The following is an 11,902-nucleotide window of genomic DNA, read 5'->3' as shown; positions in this document are numbered from 1 at the left end:
AAATATACCCTATGTTATTTACAAACAATTTACATTCTTTTACATCGACGTTGACACTTGCCGTTTATCTCGCTTACAAATTGCAATTGTAAATGAAGTTGTACATATTGTGTGCGGGCGATTGTAAGCAATTATGCAGTGAAAATTTCACACAAGTACGCGCGAAATATATAAGCTCATAAATATATAAGCAAACGCGCGATGGGTGTAAGATTTTTCTTTAGAGGATTTTTCCAAAGACTTTTTCACGTACACGCTGTACAAATAATCTTTAAATAATGGCATTCTCGTTTCGAGCTGGCACTAATTGGTGCCATGATTTCCCGAAACTCGCCAGGGAATCAGGATTTTACTTTAATATGCATGGATCCAGAGTACGAGTTGACTGGAATCGCATAGGTAAGTCGGACGTGACACAAGAAAATATCAAGTTTATTATTGTAAATTACAATTTGTGTTTCTATTGCAGGTGCTATAGATATAGACAGAGTTATACGGGAAAGAGATTTCTCAAGTATTGATCAAAACATTAATAATGTAATAGATTACTGCTTGGAGAGTGAATATGATGTCAAGATCTTGGACTCTAGTTTTGTTAAGTTGTTTAGACTTGCACAACTGTCAGTTGAGTATTTATTGTATTGTAAACAGTATTTGGATCATAGTGTAATAATATTGAAGGATGAACTAAGACAGAAGATCGAACAAAATATCAGTATGAAGAAAGAAATTGCTGCCTTGGAAGATACTGTAAAGAATCTAAAGGAGAGATCAAAGGAGAAACGTAAATTAATTGAAACTAGCATCGGTGAAATCTCTAATGGAGAAGTTTACAAAGTAAATTTCAACAAATTTATTTGTTAGAAATATAATATGTTTTATTGATTATAAATGATATATTGACTTCTGTTGATTACAAATTGTAAATTATATGTTATAAATTGATCACAATACTCTCAAAATCTAATTGCAAGGTTTCTTGTAGTGCCCACATTGCCCGAAAACATTTGTGCGTGCTATATTTGTAAATGCTCACATAGCACGCAAACATTCGTACATATCAGACATGGGTGTATCCTCTTCTCCTGTGCATGACCATTACCGAGCAGAAACGGAGAAATTACATAACGAGATAAAAACATTGAAGGAAAGACTGAATCAAACTGAAAGAGTAATAAGAAATGAATCTGACAAACTGTTGGATAATACAGAAAAGGATTATTCAAGAAACATAAGTAGAAACGAGTATGATATTAGCAAAGTAGATAGATTTCAAGAACAAAGAAGATATCAAGAAGATATTGGAAGTTTGAAGAATATGCTGTTTGATGAGATACGCGTAAGTTCATAAATTAATTAGTGATTTATTCTATTCATAGAATTTCTTAAAAATTACTTAAAACTTTTTTGCAGGCATTAAGAGAAAAAGATCACGTTGTAAATGAGAGTATTCTAGAGACAAATGTAAAAAGTCTAATTAGTCAACAAGAGAAAGAAATTGAGAACGTGAGAACTCAGCTTCTTGAAAGAGTAAGAAATGATAGTCTTTATTGTACATTGTTCTTATTAGGTAGTAAGTTATATTAGATTATTTTTTTGTAGTTGACTCCAGGCATGGAAAATATGCAGGTAAAACTACAAACGCAAGAGAATCATTGGAAAGCCAAGATAGAAGATATGGAAGCTCAACATCATCGGGATATCGAGAAATTGACGACAGAATTGAAAGCGACTCAGCAGATAGCTGATCGTATAAAGTCTGAGTATGCGTCTAAGGTACACAACTTGGAGAAACAGTCCATAGATCAAACCAACATGTTGGCAGAGCAGAGGAAACAATTAAACAGCTTGTCACGTGAAATCAATAATTCGCAGACACAAATCAATAGTCACAAAACTAGGAAAAAGAACGCGGCAGAATTCCATAAATCTGCTTTATTAATAAAACACGACAGCAACAATGAAAACAAAACTTATAATAGTTTAAATAATACTGAAGATATTGAAATGATCATTGAAGATGTTGGTAGTGAATCTAGTCAAGAATATAGTGAAAAATTGATGTCAGTCGTAGCACGAACCCAAAATATACCTACTAAAGATAACACTGTAAAGAGCAAGGATAAGAAGAAAATTGTAACTAACAGCAGGACTGTAAAACATTTGATTACTAAGTCTAATCTGAAAAAATTAGATGGTTCAGAAGTTGTTAAAGAAACGAAAAATAGTGCGAGGCATTCTGATGAGTTGGATGACATAAATGAAGTTAATAACCGCATAAATGAAAATTTTATTATCAAAGAAGATTCTATTGATGTAAATAAAAAATATGTAGATATTAGAGAAAAGAAAGAAACATTAGATACAGATAATATGAAAAACAAGAGATCCGAATTCTTAGAAAAGCATAGTGTAAGTTCTGTGACAGAATCTGGTTCTTTGTCATCGATGTCAGAGTCAGGGACCGATAGTGAGAGTGTTACAACGGATGATGATTTAGTAAAAAAATATAAAACTCCAACAATTAAATCTCCCAATACCAGAAAAATGTCGATTCTGGAAGACGCGCGAAGTATGTTTGATAATCGGTTAAGAGAGTTAGGAATTGATCCAGAATGGCAAGGAATACCTGTTGCAACGTATAAGCAAAAGATGGAGATTATAAGGCATCAGCAAAGTATTAATGTAAAGAAGTTAGTTCGGTATAATCAAATTAAACAGAAAATACTCGAGGATGTTCTTCAGAGAATATCAGCAAATCATAAAGAATCAAGATATTCCACGCTTACAAAAAATTTCCCTTTGAATAAACTGGTTACTCACGTTAAATCGAAGGCTTGGAAAGCATTCAGCAAAGACAATGGTAATCATATATTTTCTACACTAAATCTGTAATATACGTGGGCAACTTGAAAAGTTTCTTAAGTCATACAGAGATAGCGCACATTTTGCAGAATTTCAGCCATCGTACTTTTTGGACGGCTTGAAGAAATTGGAGTACCGCTGGACAAAATGTATTGAATTAAGGGGAGATTATATTGAAAAATAAAATGAAACTTTTCCGAAAAATTTTGTTTTCTTTCCGAAACTTAAGAAACTTTTCAAGTTGCCCACGTACTACTATGGACAGTTAATATAATATTAAATATATAATGTAATGTAATCTTTTGTGTTTTAGGCGAATATACATCTATCCAGAAAGCAGAAAATACGACACCATTAAAATTACGTCTAAAGCAGAACATCGAGCTTCTTCCTAAAAAATACAAAGACGAGGTGTATGAGAATACACGTGAATCACCATTGAAAAAAAATGTGGCAGACACTTATACCAGTCCAAAAGTGACTCCGGTATATTCAAAATCGATTCGAAGTATTTCTTCCGCTAGCTCTATTGAATCTCGAGAAGATATAAAACAAATTTCACCTATGAAGATAACTATATCGGATACCACCACAAATAAAATGAGTTCTCCAATCAGTAAGAAACAGGTGGTAATGCCAAAATTGTTTGAAAACAATGACTCGGATAGTACAATTATGCCAGACGATTCAGTTCTTTCTCCAAAAAATAAAAGTGTTTTAAAATTGACGAGTGGCTCAGTTGGTAGCTTGGTAAAGAAAAAAGTTTTATTCGATTTGAATGATAAAAAAGATGATGATATGATATCAGATAACGATCAAGAAAAGAATCAAGTAAATAACAATGATTGGAAAGTATCAAGGTATTAAAGATTTTATATTGTAATTTTTTTTCTTTTATATTATTACATATATATGTATATATATATATATATATTTGTATATTTAAATATGTAATTAATTCTCATTATTTTTATTAAGCTTTGCTGAGAGGGGAGAATATGCGTTGCAAAAAGAGAAATCTATGAGCACAGGCAACATTGTTTTAAAAACTTCGCAAAGCGATAAAATCGCAGAAATATCCAAGAAGATACAGGAGCAGGTAAGATGATATTTTGTGTGTAATTATTTGAGATATCTGTGTGATATTTTGTGTGTAATTATTTGAGATATCTGTGTGATATACATTGAAATGACACTGTTATAAATTATTTTTTTAGTTAAGTATATCAAGAAAACCTCCTGTAGGATCGGTTGAAACCATCTTTCGAGTCAACACGAGCTCACAGGATTTTATGAATTATAATCAAGCAGGAAATCAACTGTTAAACTCAACCAGTCTCGTGAACTCAATTTTGAACAGTCCTATACGGAATTTTACAAGCTCGAAGACGAAAGGCAACATATTCCCACAACCTGCTCCGCGAACTCTGAAAGACAAAGATCCCGCTATTGTTCAACGTAAAAATGAAATAAAGTATTCTGATCTAGATTCAGATATCGATGAAATATTACAAATGGAATAAGATGTACTGATTGTATCTACGATGTAACTTTAAATTATCTCAATCTATATATCTTCCGCACTGTGCTGCTCATATTATAAATGAGATATATACAGAATGTCTCTACCGCATTTCCTCTTAAGAACGTATTCTTGAGATAATTTCGTATTAGGATTTTCGTCTTAGAATATTCAAAAGAATCCAGAAATAATAATAGAGGCTATAAAAGTAAAATGATTTTTGACTTATAAGCATTTAAAGTTAACTTGTTATTCTAAAAATTATTGTAGTCGATATTTTCGTATTAGGATTTTCGTCTCAAAATTATCTCAAGAATATGTCCTTAAGAGGAAATGTGGTAGTTGTGAGATATCCTGTATATACATATAAACGCGTGCGTGCGTGCGTGCGTGTGTGTGTGTGTGTGTGTGTGTGTGTGTGTAAAAAATTTAGTATTTATGTAACTAGTAGTGTACATATATGTTTAAAAACGGCTAAAGTTTTATTTGATATATTTTGATGCAAAAACTATGGATTTTTAGTATAAAATGCACGCGTGTATACCAAAAAGTCTTTTACATATCTGACGTGCAACTTGAAATATACATATGTTATACAGATTGTTTTTAAATACTTGGCCAAAACTTTATTTTGCTAGTCGCATTGATAAAAAATATTATACACATATTTAGATTATATACTGTATTTATATATTTTAATTTATTTTATTATAGCTTATCGCGATCGTTATTTTGAGAAGGACAATCAATTCCCTGCAATTTTAATATTTTTCTGCGTTGGAGTTTAGATATTGATAAATTTCTGTAACAAAAAAATGTTTTTTGCGTTAACCAATTTTTGTATAAATGTCATATACTCACTCTCTGATCTTATCAACGATACTTTCAAGCACAACGGGAATAGCCGTATGTTTAAAATGCTGCATTTCTGATAAGAATATTGATTTTCTGTAAGGCAAATTTGAATACGATTCATAAATGAATTTGATTAATGAGTCAAAAGCTTTTGTATATTCATCCATAAGCAGCTGCAATACAAAAGTGATAATTCATATCAGATGTATGATATCAGATTCTGATATCAGTAATTAAAAAATTAATTTAATATAGGAATAATAAATTACCACTAAAGTAAAGAAGCCAGGGTGGCTTTCGTGGTAATCCAAGTACAATTTCCTACTTTTTATAACAAGTTCAATATATATATTTTTTAATGCTTTTGCTTTTTCTTCGGGCGTTATCCTCTCTTGATGCTGTACATGAAAATTATATTTACACAGAATAAAAATAACAATAAGAGAATGTTGAAAAAAATTATCCTATTGTGATGTTTCTTTTTTAAACTAAACTTATATTACCGTTGTTTTTCTGTTCAATAGAAGTACTTAAAAATTATCTTGAATGCTCCATAAAGAATATATGTAAATTATATCTACTATATTGTGATTAAAATAATGAAGAAGTTTCTAAAATGAGATTAATCCCAGCAAACCAAAACATGTAACATAGACGTAAAATATTACACGAATGTCAAAAACGTTACACGTAATTATTTGTACGATAAATGTAACATTTTAGCTCTATGTCAGCAACTTTGGAATGTATTGTTTATGTATCAAAAATATTTCACTGATATATTACTGTAACATAACATAGACATATTCCTAGAAAATAAAAAAGTTATGTATTGGTTTGCTGGGATAATCTTTCGCGAAATTCAAAGCATATACAATGTCCATTATTTCTTCGGAAGATGTTGATTCGCTGAAATTATCGTTATCGAACTGATCAAGCATGTCCATCATCAATATAGTTCGACGCTGCAACATCTTCGACCTGTGTTTTTCACGTTTCGTCTCTTCATCGTCAATAATGATATTCGATTCCTCGTCCAATAATACCTATATATTTACAATGCTGATAATGCAAGATATTCAAATTTCATTTAAAGTTATGCTTCGTACTTTTAATTCTTCCGACGTCTGTTTTTTTTCTTCTGATAATTGATCAAATGATTTTATATCTTTTTCATTTTTCGTTTCTACTAATGTAATGTGCTTTTTTTTCTGTGATGTTATTTCACTCCGCAATACAACTTTCGGTAACATCGTCTTATTTTGCAATATTATATCGGTTGTTGTAGCCCCGTTTCCTTGAGGTCTCACGGAGATACCGTGATAAATTGGAAATATTAGACGGCTCATTATCTAACAACAAACATACACTTAGCAGAATTTCGTAGTATATTCCTAGTGAATATTTTTTTTAGAATTCTTCACGTAATTTTCACAATTTTTATATTATTTTAAAACTTTTTAGAAAATATTTCTCCAATTTTTATGCGAATTTAAATATTTTTCAGAAATGCTCAGAAAGGATTTACATCTAGAATTTTTTATTTATGAATTTTGAAATATTACGCTAAAGTTATTTATTCTATAATTTTCAAAAAATACTTATAAAATCTGAACAAGTGTAACAAGTATTTTTTAGAAATTTTCTCTTAAAATTTAAAATTAAATTTTTTTTTAATTTAGAATATGAAAAAATTTTTAAATATTACGAATTATGAAAATTTTTTTTCATCAGAAATTGCATTAAAATTAAGCTTCAGTCGAACCTCATCCAAAATTTCTTCGATAAAGTTTAATATACAACTAGCAGTCTCTGTTTCTTCTTCACGGTGCTTGCCTATTTTAACAGCCAACAAATTTTCCACACTGTCTTTAATCCAAGTATAAACGTCAAATTTCTCTTGTATCCAATCTTTGTGAAGATCAATACTTTGTGTAAACACCAAGATCGCTTTCACGTTCGGATATCGTTTAGAAATTTCGGTGACTGCATATAGGTTCATTTGAGTAAGTCCAATTTTGTGTTCAGATATCAATGGACGAATCTGATTTACATCTATAAAAAGAATTATAGTTTTCAAATATAATGAAAATTTTTCTTAGAATTTTTTTATAATTTTTTATATAAATATAACTTTTTAGAAAATATCTCAGATTTTTTAAACATTGAAAAATTCTTTTTAAATACAATCTGCTTCTTCAATTTCTGAAACTATATTATACATATGAATTCTAAATTATTTTAAGATTTCTCATTTTAATTTCCGAAGAAAACTTATAAAATCTACAGAAATTTAATATATTTTTCAAATTCTTCAAAATATGAAAAAAAAATCTTAAAAATTATGAAATATGAGATTTTTTTTAAGATTTACAAATAACAATATTTTCGTATAAATTAATATAAGTAATATTGCACTAACGAAATCCGTAACTATCGCCCAAGAGGTCCAGAACCACTAAAAATTCGCCACGCCGTGCCATATCGTTAAACTCTTCTCTATTTACAGGAATGTACGCTTTACGTTCGTCATCGTCTTCACATATCTCCTTTGTAGTATGCCAATGACAATATTTTATCTGCAAGATTGTGTCCCGCTATTTCTTTGAAATTGAGCTTTAAAATAAGAAAGGATATTACAAAAAGGATAGCAAGGATTACTTTATCGGGAATTGTTTGAGCCACATGCAAGGCCAGTGCCATTTTCTTCAACGCCGACGGTCCTGTGAGTATCATCAAAGGAGGGCTGATTTCATCATATGGTTGAACGTGAGCATTTATCTTATTGATGTTTAAGTGTTCTAGTAAAGTTAATTTTGCTACTTTACGGGCAGCTATCAAGTCCAATGGCGAGGCAAACAGCATAGCCGATGTCACCTGGAAGAAAATATTTACTAAATAAAAATATTTATAAAAATACGTAAACATGCATAAATATTCATATATAATTATAATACATGAAATATGTCCATACATCATGTTCATACATCCTTCTTTCTTTTGTAAAATTATTTTTTAGTATACTAAAAATAAAAATAATAATAATAAAATATCAAAAACAGTTAAAGGGGTAATTTTCGCATTGTTTGTTTAAAAAAAAATAAATTTAGAGAAATGTAAAAAAAATTGCTTGTGCACATAACTGTTTATAATTTTATATAGATGAGTAATTCTTTTACATTTCTACAAACTTTATTTTTTCTAAAACATATGCGAAAATTTTCCTTTTAATTATTTTTAATGTTTTCTTATTATTATTATTATAAAAATTAATTATTAAATGTTATAATCAACTAGTTACTGAGTAACTAGTTCTTGCAATTAAAAAAAATTCTCATAATATCCCATAATATTAAAAAAAATTAATATTTTAAATTTGTGAAGATTTCTGAAAAAAGAAATCTTCCTATAAGCGCAAAATGTTCCTAGAATGTTATATGGATATTATTATAATAAATTAAAATAATAATATAATATGTCGAGAGTATCATAAATATTTGTTTAATATTACGTGTAGAGATTATATAATACCCTAGGTATTATGTCCACTTATATAATACCCTAGACATTATGTTTTAATATTCCTGAAATATTATTAAAATACTTATAAATATTAATTATTTTTAATTTTGTGCAATTTGAATTCACAATCTAGTAACGAAAAGTTCTTATCAGTCTATGCTGCATCTTGTGCTAAAAAAAACGTTTCGATGTGATTTTAAATACGCATCCAGTCCTACAACTGCATGCCAAAATCATTTTCAATTTTTAAACGTATACTTATACTGAATAGATGTAACAGTTTTACAAATTAAAGTAAATGCTGTTATAATACTTTTTAATGTTTATACGACATTACAGTAATATTAAATAAATGTTACTTTTAACAATCATATAATATTATCAGGAGTGGACATATAATTTTTCATTAATATTTCGAGAATATCATGTAATATTATATAATTTTAGCAAAATATTATTAAAATGTTACATTTAGTATTCTAAGAATATGCCTAAAATATTACTTCATATTAAATAATATTATGCACTTATAGGGCTTTAAATTTCGTTAGATTTTATCAATTTTCTTCGGAATTCTAGAAAATGTAGGTTTTCTCAGCACTTCTAAAAAGTGTTTTCAACTCTTTTTCATTTAGAAAGAAATACCTTTTCTTCCGGAAAGACCTGAACGCCGTCAATAAATTTAACGCTTGATATAGAAGATGTCAATACGTTTCGATAATTGGGCCACTTTGTACAGGTGTTGCCTCTAAAATCGACCTCAAATATTAAGCCTTTCAAATTCAATATCTCCATTAGATCAGTGATTCTATTGAACTTTAGATCTACGAAGCGTAAGGTGTATGCATCCTAAAAATCATTTAATTAAAACAGGATTTAGAAATACTTTAGCATGCAATCCGTTCTTTCGCGTTGATCACTTTGAAAAAGTTCAGAGTCGACAATCTATTGTATCCCAGGAAAATTGTTCGCAAATTAGGCAACGTATTTATGCCACGGCCAGGTATGGCAGATCTAAATGATGATATACAATTGCCTTCTAAATTTAATTCTCGTATATTCAGATCGTCCAAGTTTTCAACACGTTCGATGAGGTTGTAGGACAAGTTCAAGTACTGTAAATGTCTATAAAAAACTATAACAAATTGTAAAGGTCGCGCATCGGAAGACACATTTTGTACTTACTTTAAATTTTCTAGCCCAGAAATACTTTCTAAAATGTTGTGAGATAAGTTCAATCTGACAATGCTCCAGCAACCGCTCAGATCGCCGATGTCTGTTAAATGATTGTAAGATAAATTTACGTAGGTGAGGTACCAAGGAGGTGTAAAATTTGATACATGTTCAATTTTATTGTGCGATATGTTTAAATACATTAAGTATGGAAGGCCACTCAGAGGCGACAAACACGATATATTATTATTAGCGACATTAATATATTGCAAATGTCGATGATATCGCAACATGGTAATATCTGTAAGACTCTGAAAAGCAAAGAATAGTAGCAAATAAATGTGGAATTCAAATATTATGTTAATTCAATTATATAGACATAGTCGAAATCTGTTGAAAATAAATTTTACAAAATGTCTACTATATATTTTGTCAGCAGAATAAGAACAAAAATATAACAGAATCTCTTGTAGACTTTTCTTCTTTCTGCTTTTGATTGTAGGAAGTAAAAAATGGACGGAATTATTTCGTATAATCATTTTTACTCAGTAAATAAACTGTCGGTAATATGTCAGCAGATTCGATCGAAAATTGCTGGCGAATCGGTATCAATTGTGTTTACATTAAGCTCATGTTTTAAATAAATTAATTATAACTAAAATTTAAAAAATTAATATTAAAGAATATTTATATAATTAAACATTTAATATTTATTTAAATGTTAATAATAAAAATTTATAAAATTATATAGTAAAATATATAGTAAATTACATAGTAAACTAGGATTAAATATAATTTAGATAGAATTAAATTGCTAGCATATTGTAGATAATTATATTCTTGTCCTCGCTCTACCGATAAAATTTGTATTAACATTTTTGCTCGTTAGGTATTAATTTAATTGTGGAATTTTTTATTACCCTATTTTTCAAGACACATTTACTGAGAATATAGAGACCATTTTCAGGTGATCTCATTAGAAAGGATGAGCCGATGCCTATCAATCTGTCGGACAAAAAGCCGAAACTTTCCTTGTTGTCCAATAATACTTCATTCGGCCTGATCTGTACAATAGACGATTTACTGTCCTCCCATAAATCTAAATCCAAGGCGTATCCTCCCCAGTCACTATCGATAATTTGCTGTTTTTGTTCGTCAAATCCGGATGAACAGATCTTTACGAATAAGACAAAATTTAAGGTAGTTCAATTAGGAAAAAGAGATAGACATCTTTTTATAGTAGTCAAAGTAATCTAAAGTTGCTTGAATCAATATAAAATTTCTTTAAATCAAAATTTAATTAAGAAAAGGAGAAACATACCTCTGTAGACGAAGTAACTGACGTTAATTCAGAACGTTTTTTGTCCATAGAATTGTCCTTCAATCTTCCATGTGAATTATGTTTATCATCTAGAATGTTTTTACGCATCTTTTCATGAGATGTTGTTTTTAATAATATTTTCGACATTTTAAAAATATTTCCTATATATTTCTCGATTATCGATATGTACAAAACGAAAAAAGTCTCCAATTATTTACAATAAAAAAAAACAGCTGAATTATGATTTTTTATATAATAGGTGACTTCTTTTAATCGACTATTCAATCGGCAAAATTATTTATAACAAAAATTTTGATTTTATATATATATATATATACACACATAATTAAACCTCATATAATTAAATCCTTATTCTTAAGGAAGGATTCAATCTTTCATTCTATGTGTTAAATAACAAAAAATATATCAACATGTTAAAAGAATATTGTAAATATTAAATTTTAGAAGTATAACTTTTCTAAGTTTCGAAGGTTTCGAGATTTCGCAGTTTCAAAGGTCCCATCTCTAATAAATAGTATTTAAAAAACCTGTCTGTGTTTATTTTAAACAGATTATATGCAAACTGTTATATGCTATTATTTAATAATAAATATTTCTATACATTATATACAGGATGGTCCATG

General features: G+C 29.0%; 2 protein-coding genes across 2 annotated transcripts; one reads left to right on the top strand and one right to left on the bottom strand.

Moving 5' to 3' along the window:
• On the top strand, positions 1 to 4,485 carry DZIP1 (DAZ interacting zinc finger protein 1). Its single transcript, XM_018459443.1, has 8 exons — positions 1 to 399; positions 470 to 837; positions 986 to 1,339; positions 1,414 to 1,530; positions 1,603 to 2,863; positions 3,179 to 3,725; positions 3,844 to 3,964; positions 4,083 to 4,485. Exons 1-8 carry the CDS (start codon positions 279 to 281, stop codon positions 4,386 to 4,388), a joined length of 3,195 nt encoding a protein of 1,064 aa, XP_018314945.1. The 5' UTR covers positions 1 to 278; the 3' UTR covers positions 4,389 to 4,485.
• A 745-nt stretch (positions 4,486 to 5,230) lies between these two features.
• On the bottom strand, positions 5,231 to 11,424 carry LOC108730008 (leucine-rich repeat and guanylate kinase domain-containing protein). The gene is made up of 12 exons (XM_018459444.1): positions 11,259 to 11,424; positions 10,858 to 11,112; positions 9,950 to 10,248; positions 9,685 to 9,889; positions 9,410 to 9,613; positions 7,904 to 8,119; positions 7,665 to 7,821; positions 7,008 to 7,297; positions 6,352 to 6,594; positions 6,118 to 6,288; positions 5,512 to 5,640; positions 5,231 to 5,415 (listed from the first exon to the last, which is right to left on the bottom strand). The coding sequence occupies exons 1-12, from the start codon at positions 11,403 to 11,405 to the stop codon at positions 5,245 to 5,247; spliced, it is 2,487 nt and encodes an 828-aa protein (XP_018314946.1). The 5' UTR covers positions 11,406 to 11,424; the 3' UTR covers positions 5,231 to 5,244.
• Positions 11,425 to 11,902: the final 478 nt, after the last annotated feature.

The sequence above is a fragment of the Mycetomoellerius zeteki genome, unplaced genomic scaffold (genome assembly GCF_001594055.1).
Source record: "Mycetomoellerius zeteki isolate Tzet28-1 unplaced genomic scaffold, Tzet1.0 scaffold823, whole genome shotgun sequence".
NCBI classification, from domain to species: domain Eukaryota; kingdom Metazoa; phylum Arthropoda; class Insecta; order Hymenoptera; family Formicidae; genus Mycetomoellerius; species Mycetomoellerius zeteki.
This window is presented reverse-complemented; position numbering and strand designations above follow the sequence as displayed.

What these genes read in the sequence shown, in the direction of transcription:
- DZIP1 (XM_018459443.1), top strand. Translation starts at nt 279, where the DNA reads ATGGCATTCTCGTTTCGAGCTGGCACTAATTGGTGCCATGATTTCCCG. An exon ending in CTAATGGAGAAGTTTACAAA is followed by an intron (nt 838 to 985) that starts GTAAATTTCAAC and finishes GGTTTCTTGTAG; the next exon opens with TGCCCACATTGCCCGAAAAC. An exon ending in TGCTGTTTGATGAGATACGC is followed by an intron (nt 1,340 to 1,413) that starts GTAAGTTCATAA and finishes ACTTTTTTGCAG; the next exon opens with GCATTAAGAGAAAAAGATCA.
- LOC108730008 (XM_018459444.1), bottom strand. Translation starts at nt 11,405, where the DNA reads ATGTCGAAAATATTATTAAAAACAACATCTCATGAAAAGATGCGTAAA. An exon ending in CAGTTACTTCGTCTACAGAG is followed by an intron (nt 11,113 to 11,258) that starts GTATGTTTCTCC and finishes TTATTCGTAAAG; the next exon opens with ATCTGTTCATCCGGATTTGA. An exon ending in CCGAAGAAATAATGGACATT is followed by an intron (nt 5,641 to 6,117) that starts GTATATGCTTTG and finishes TTTCATGTACAG; the next exon opens with CATCAAGAGAGGATAACGCC.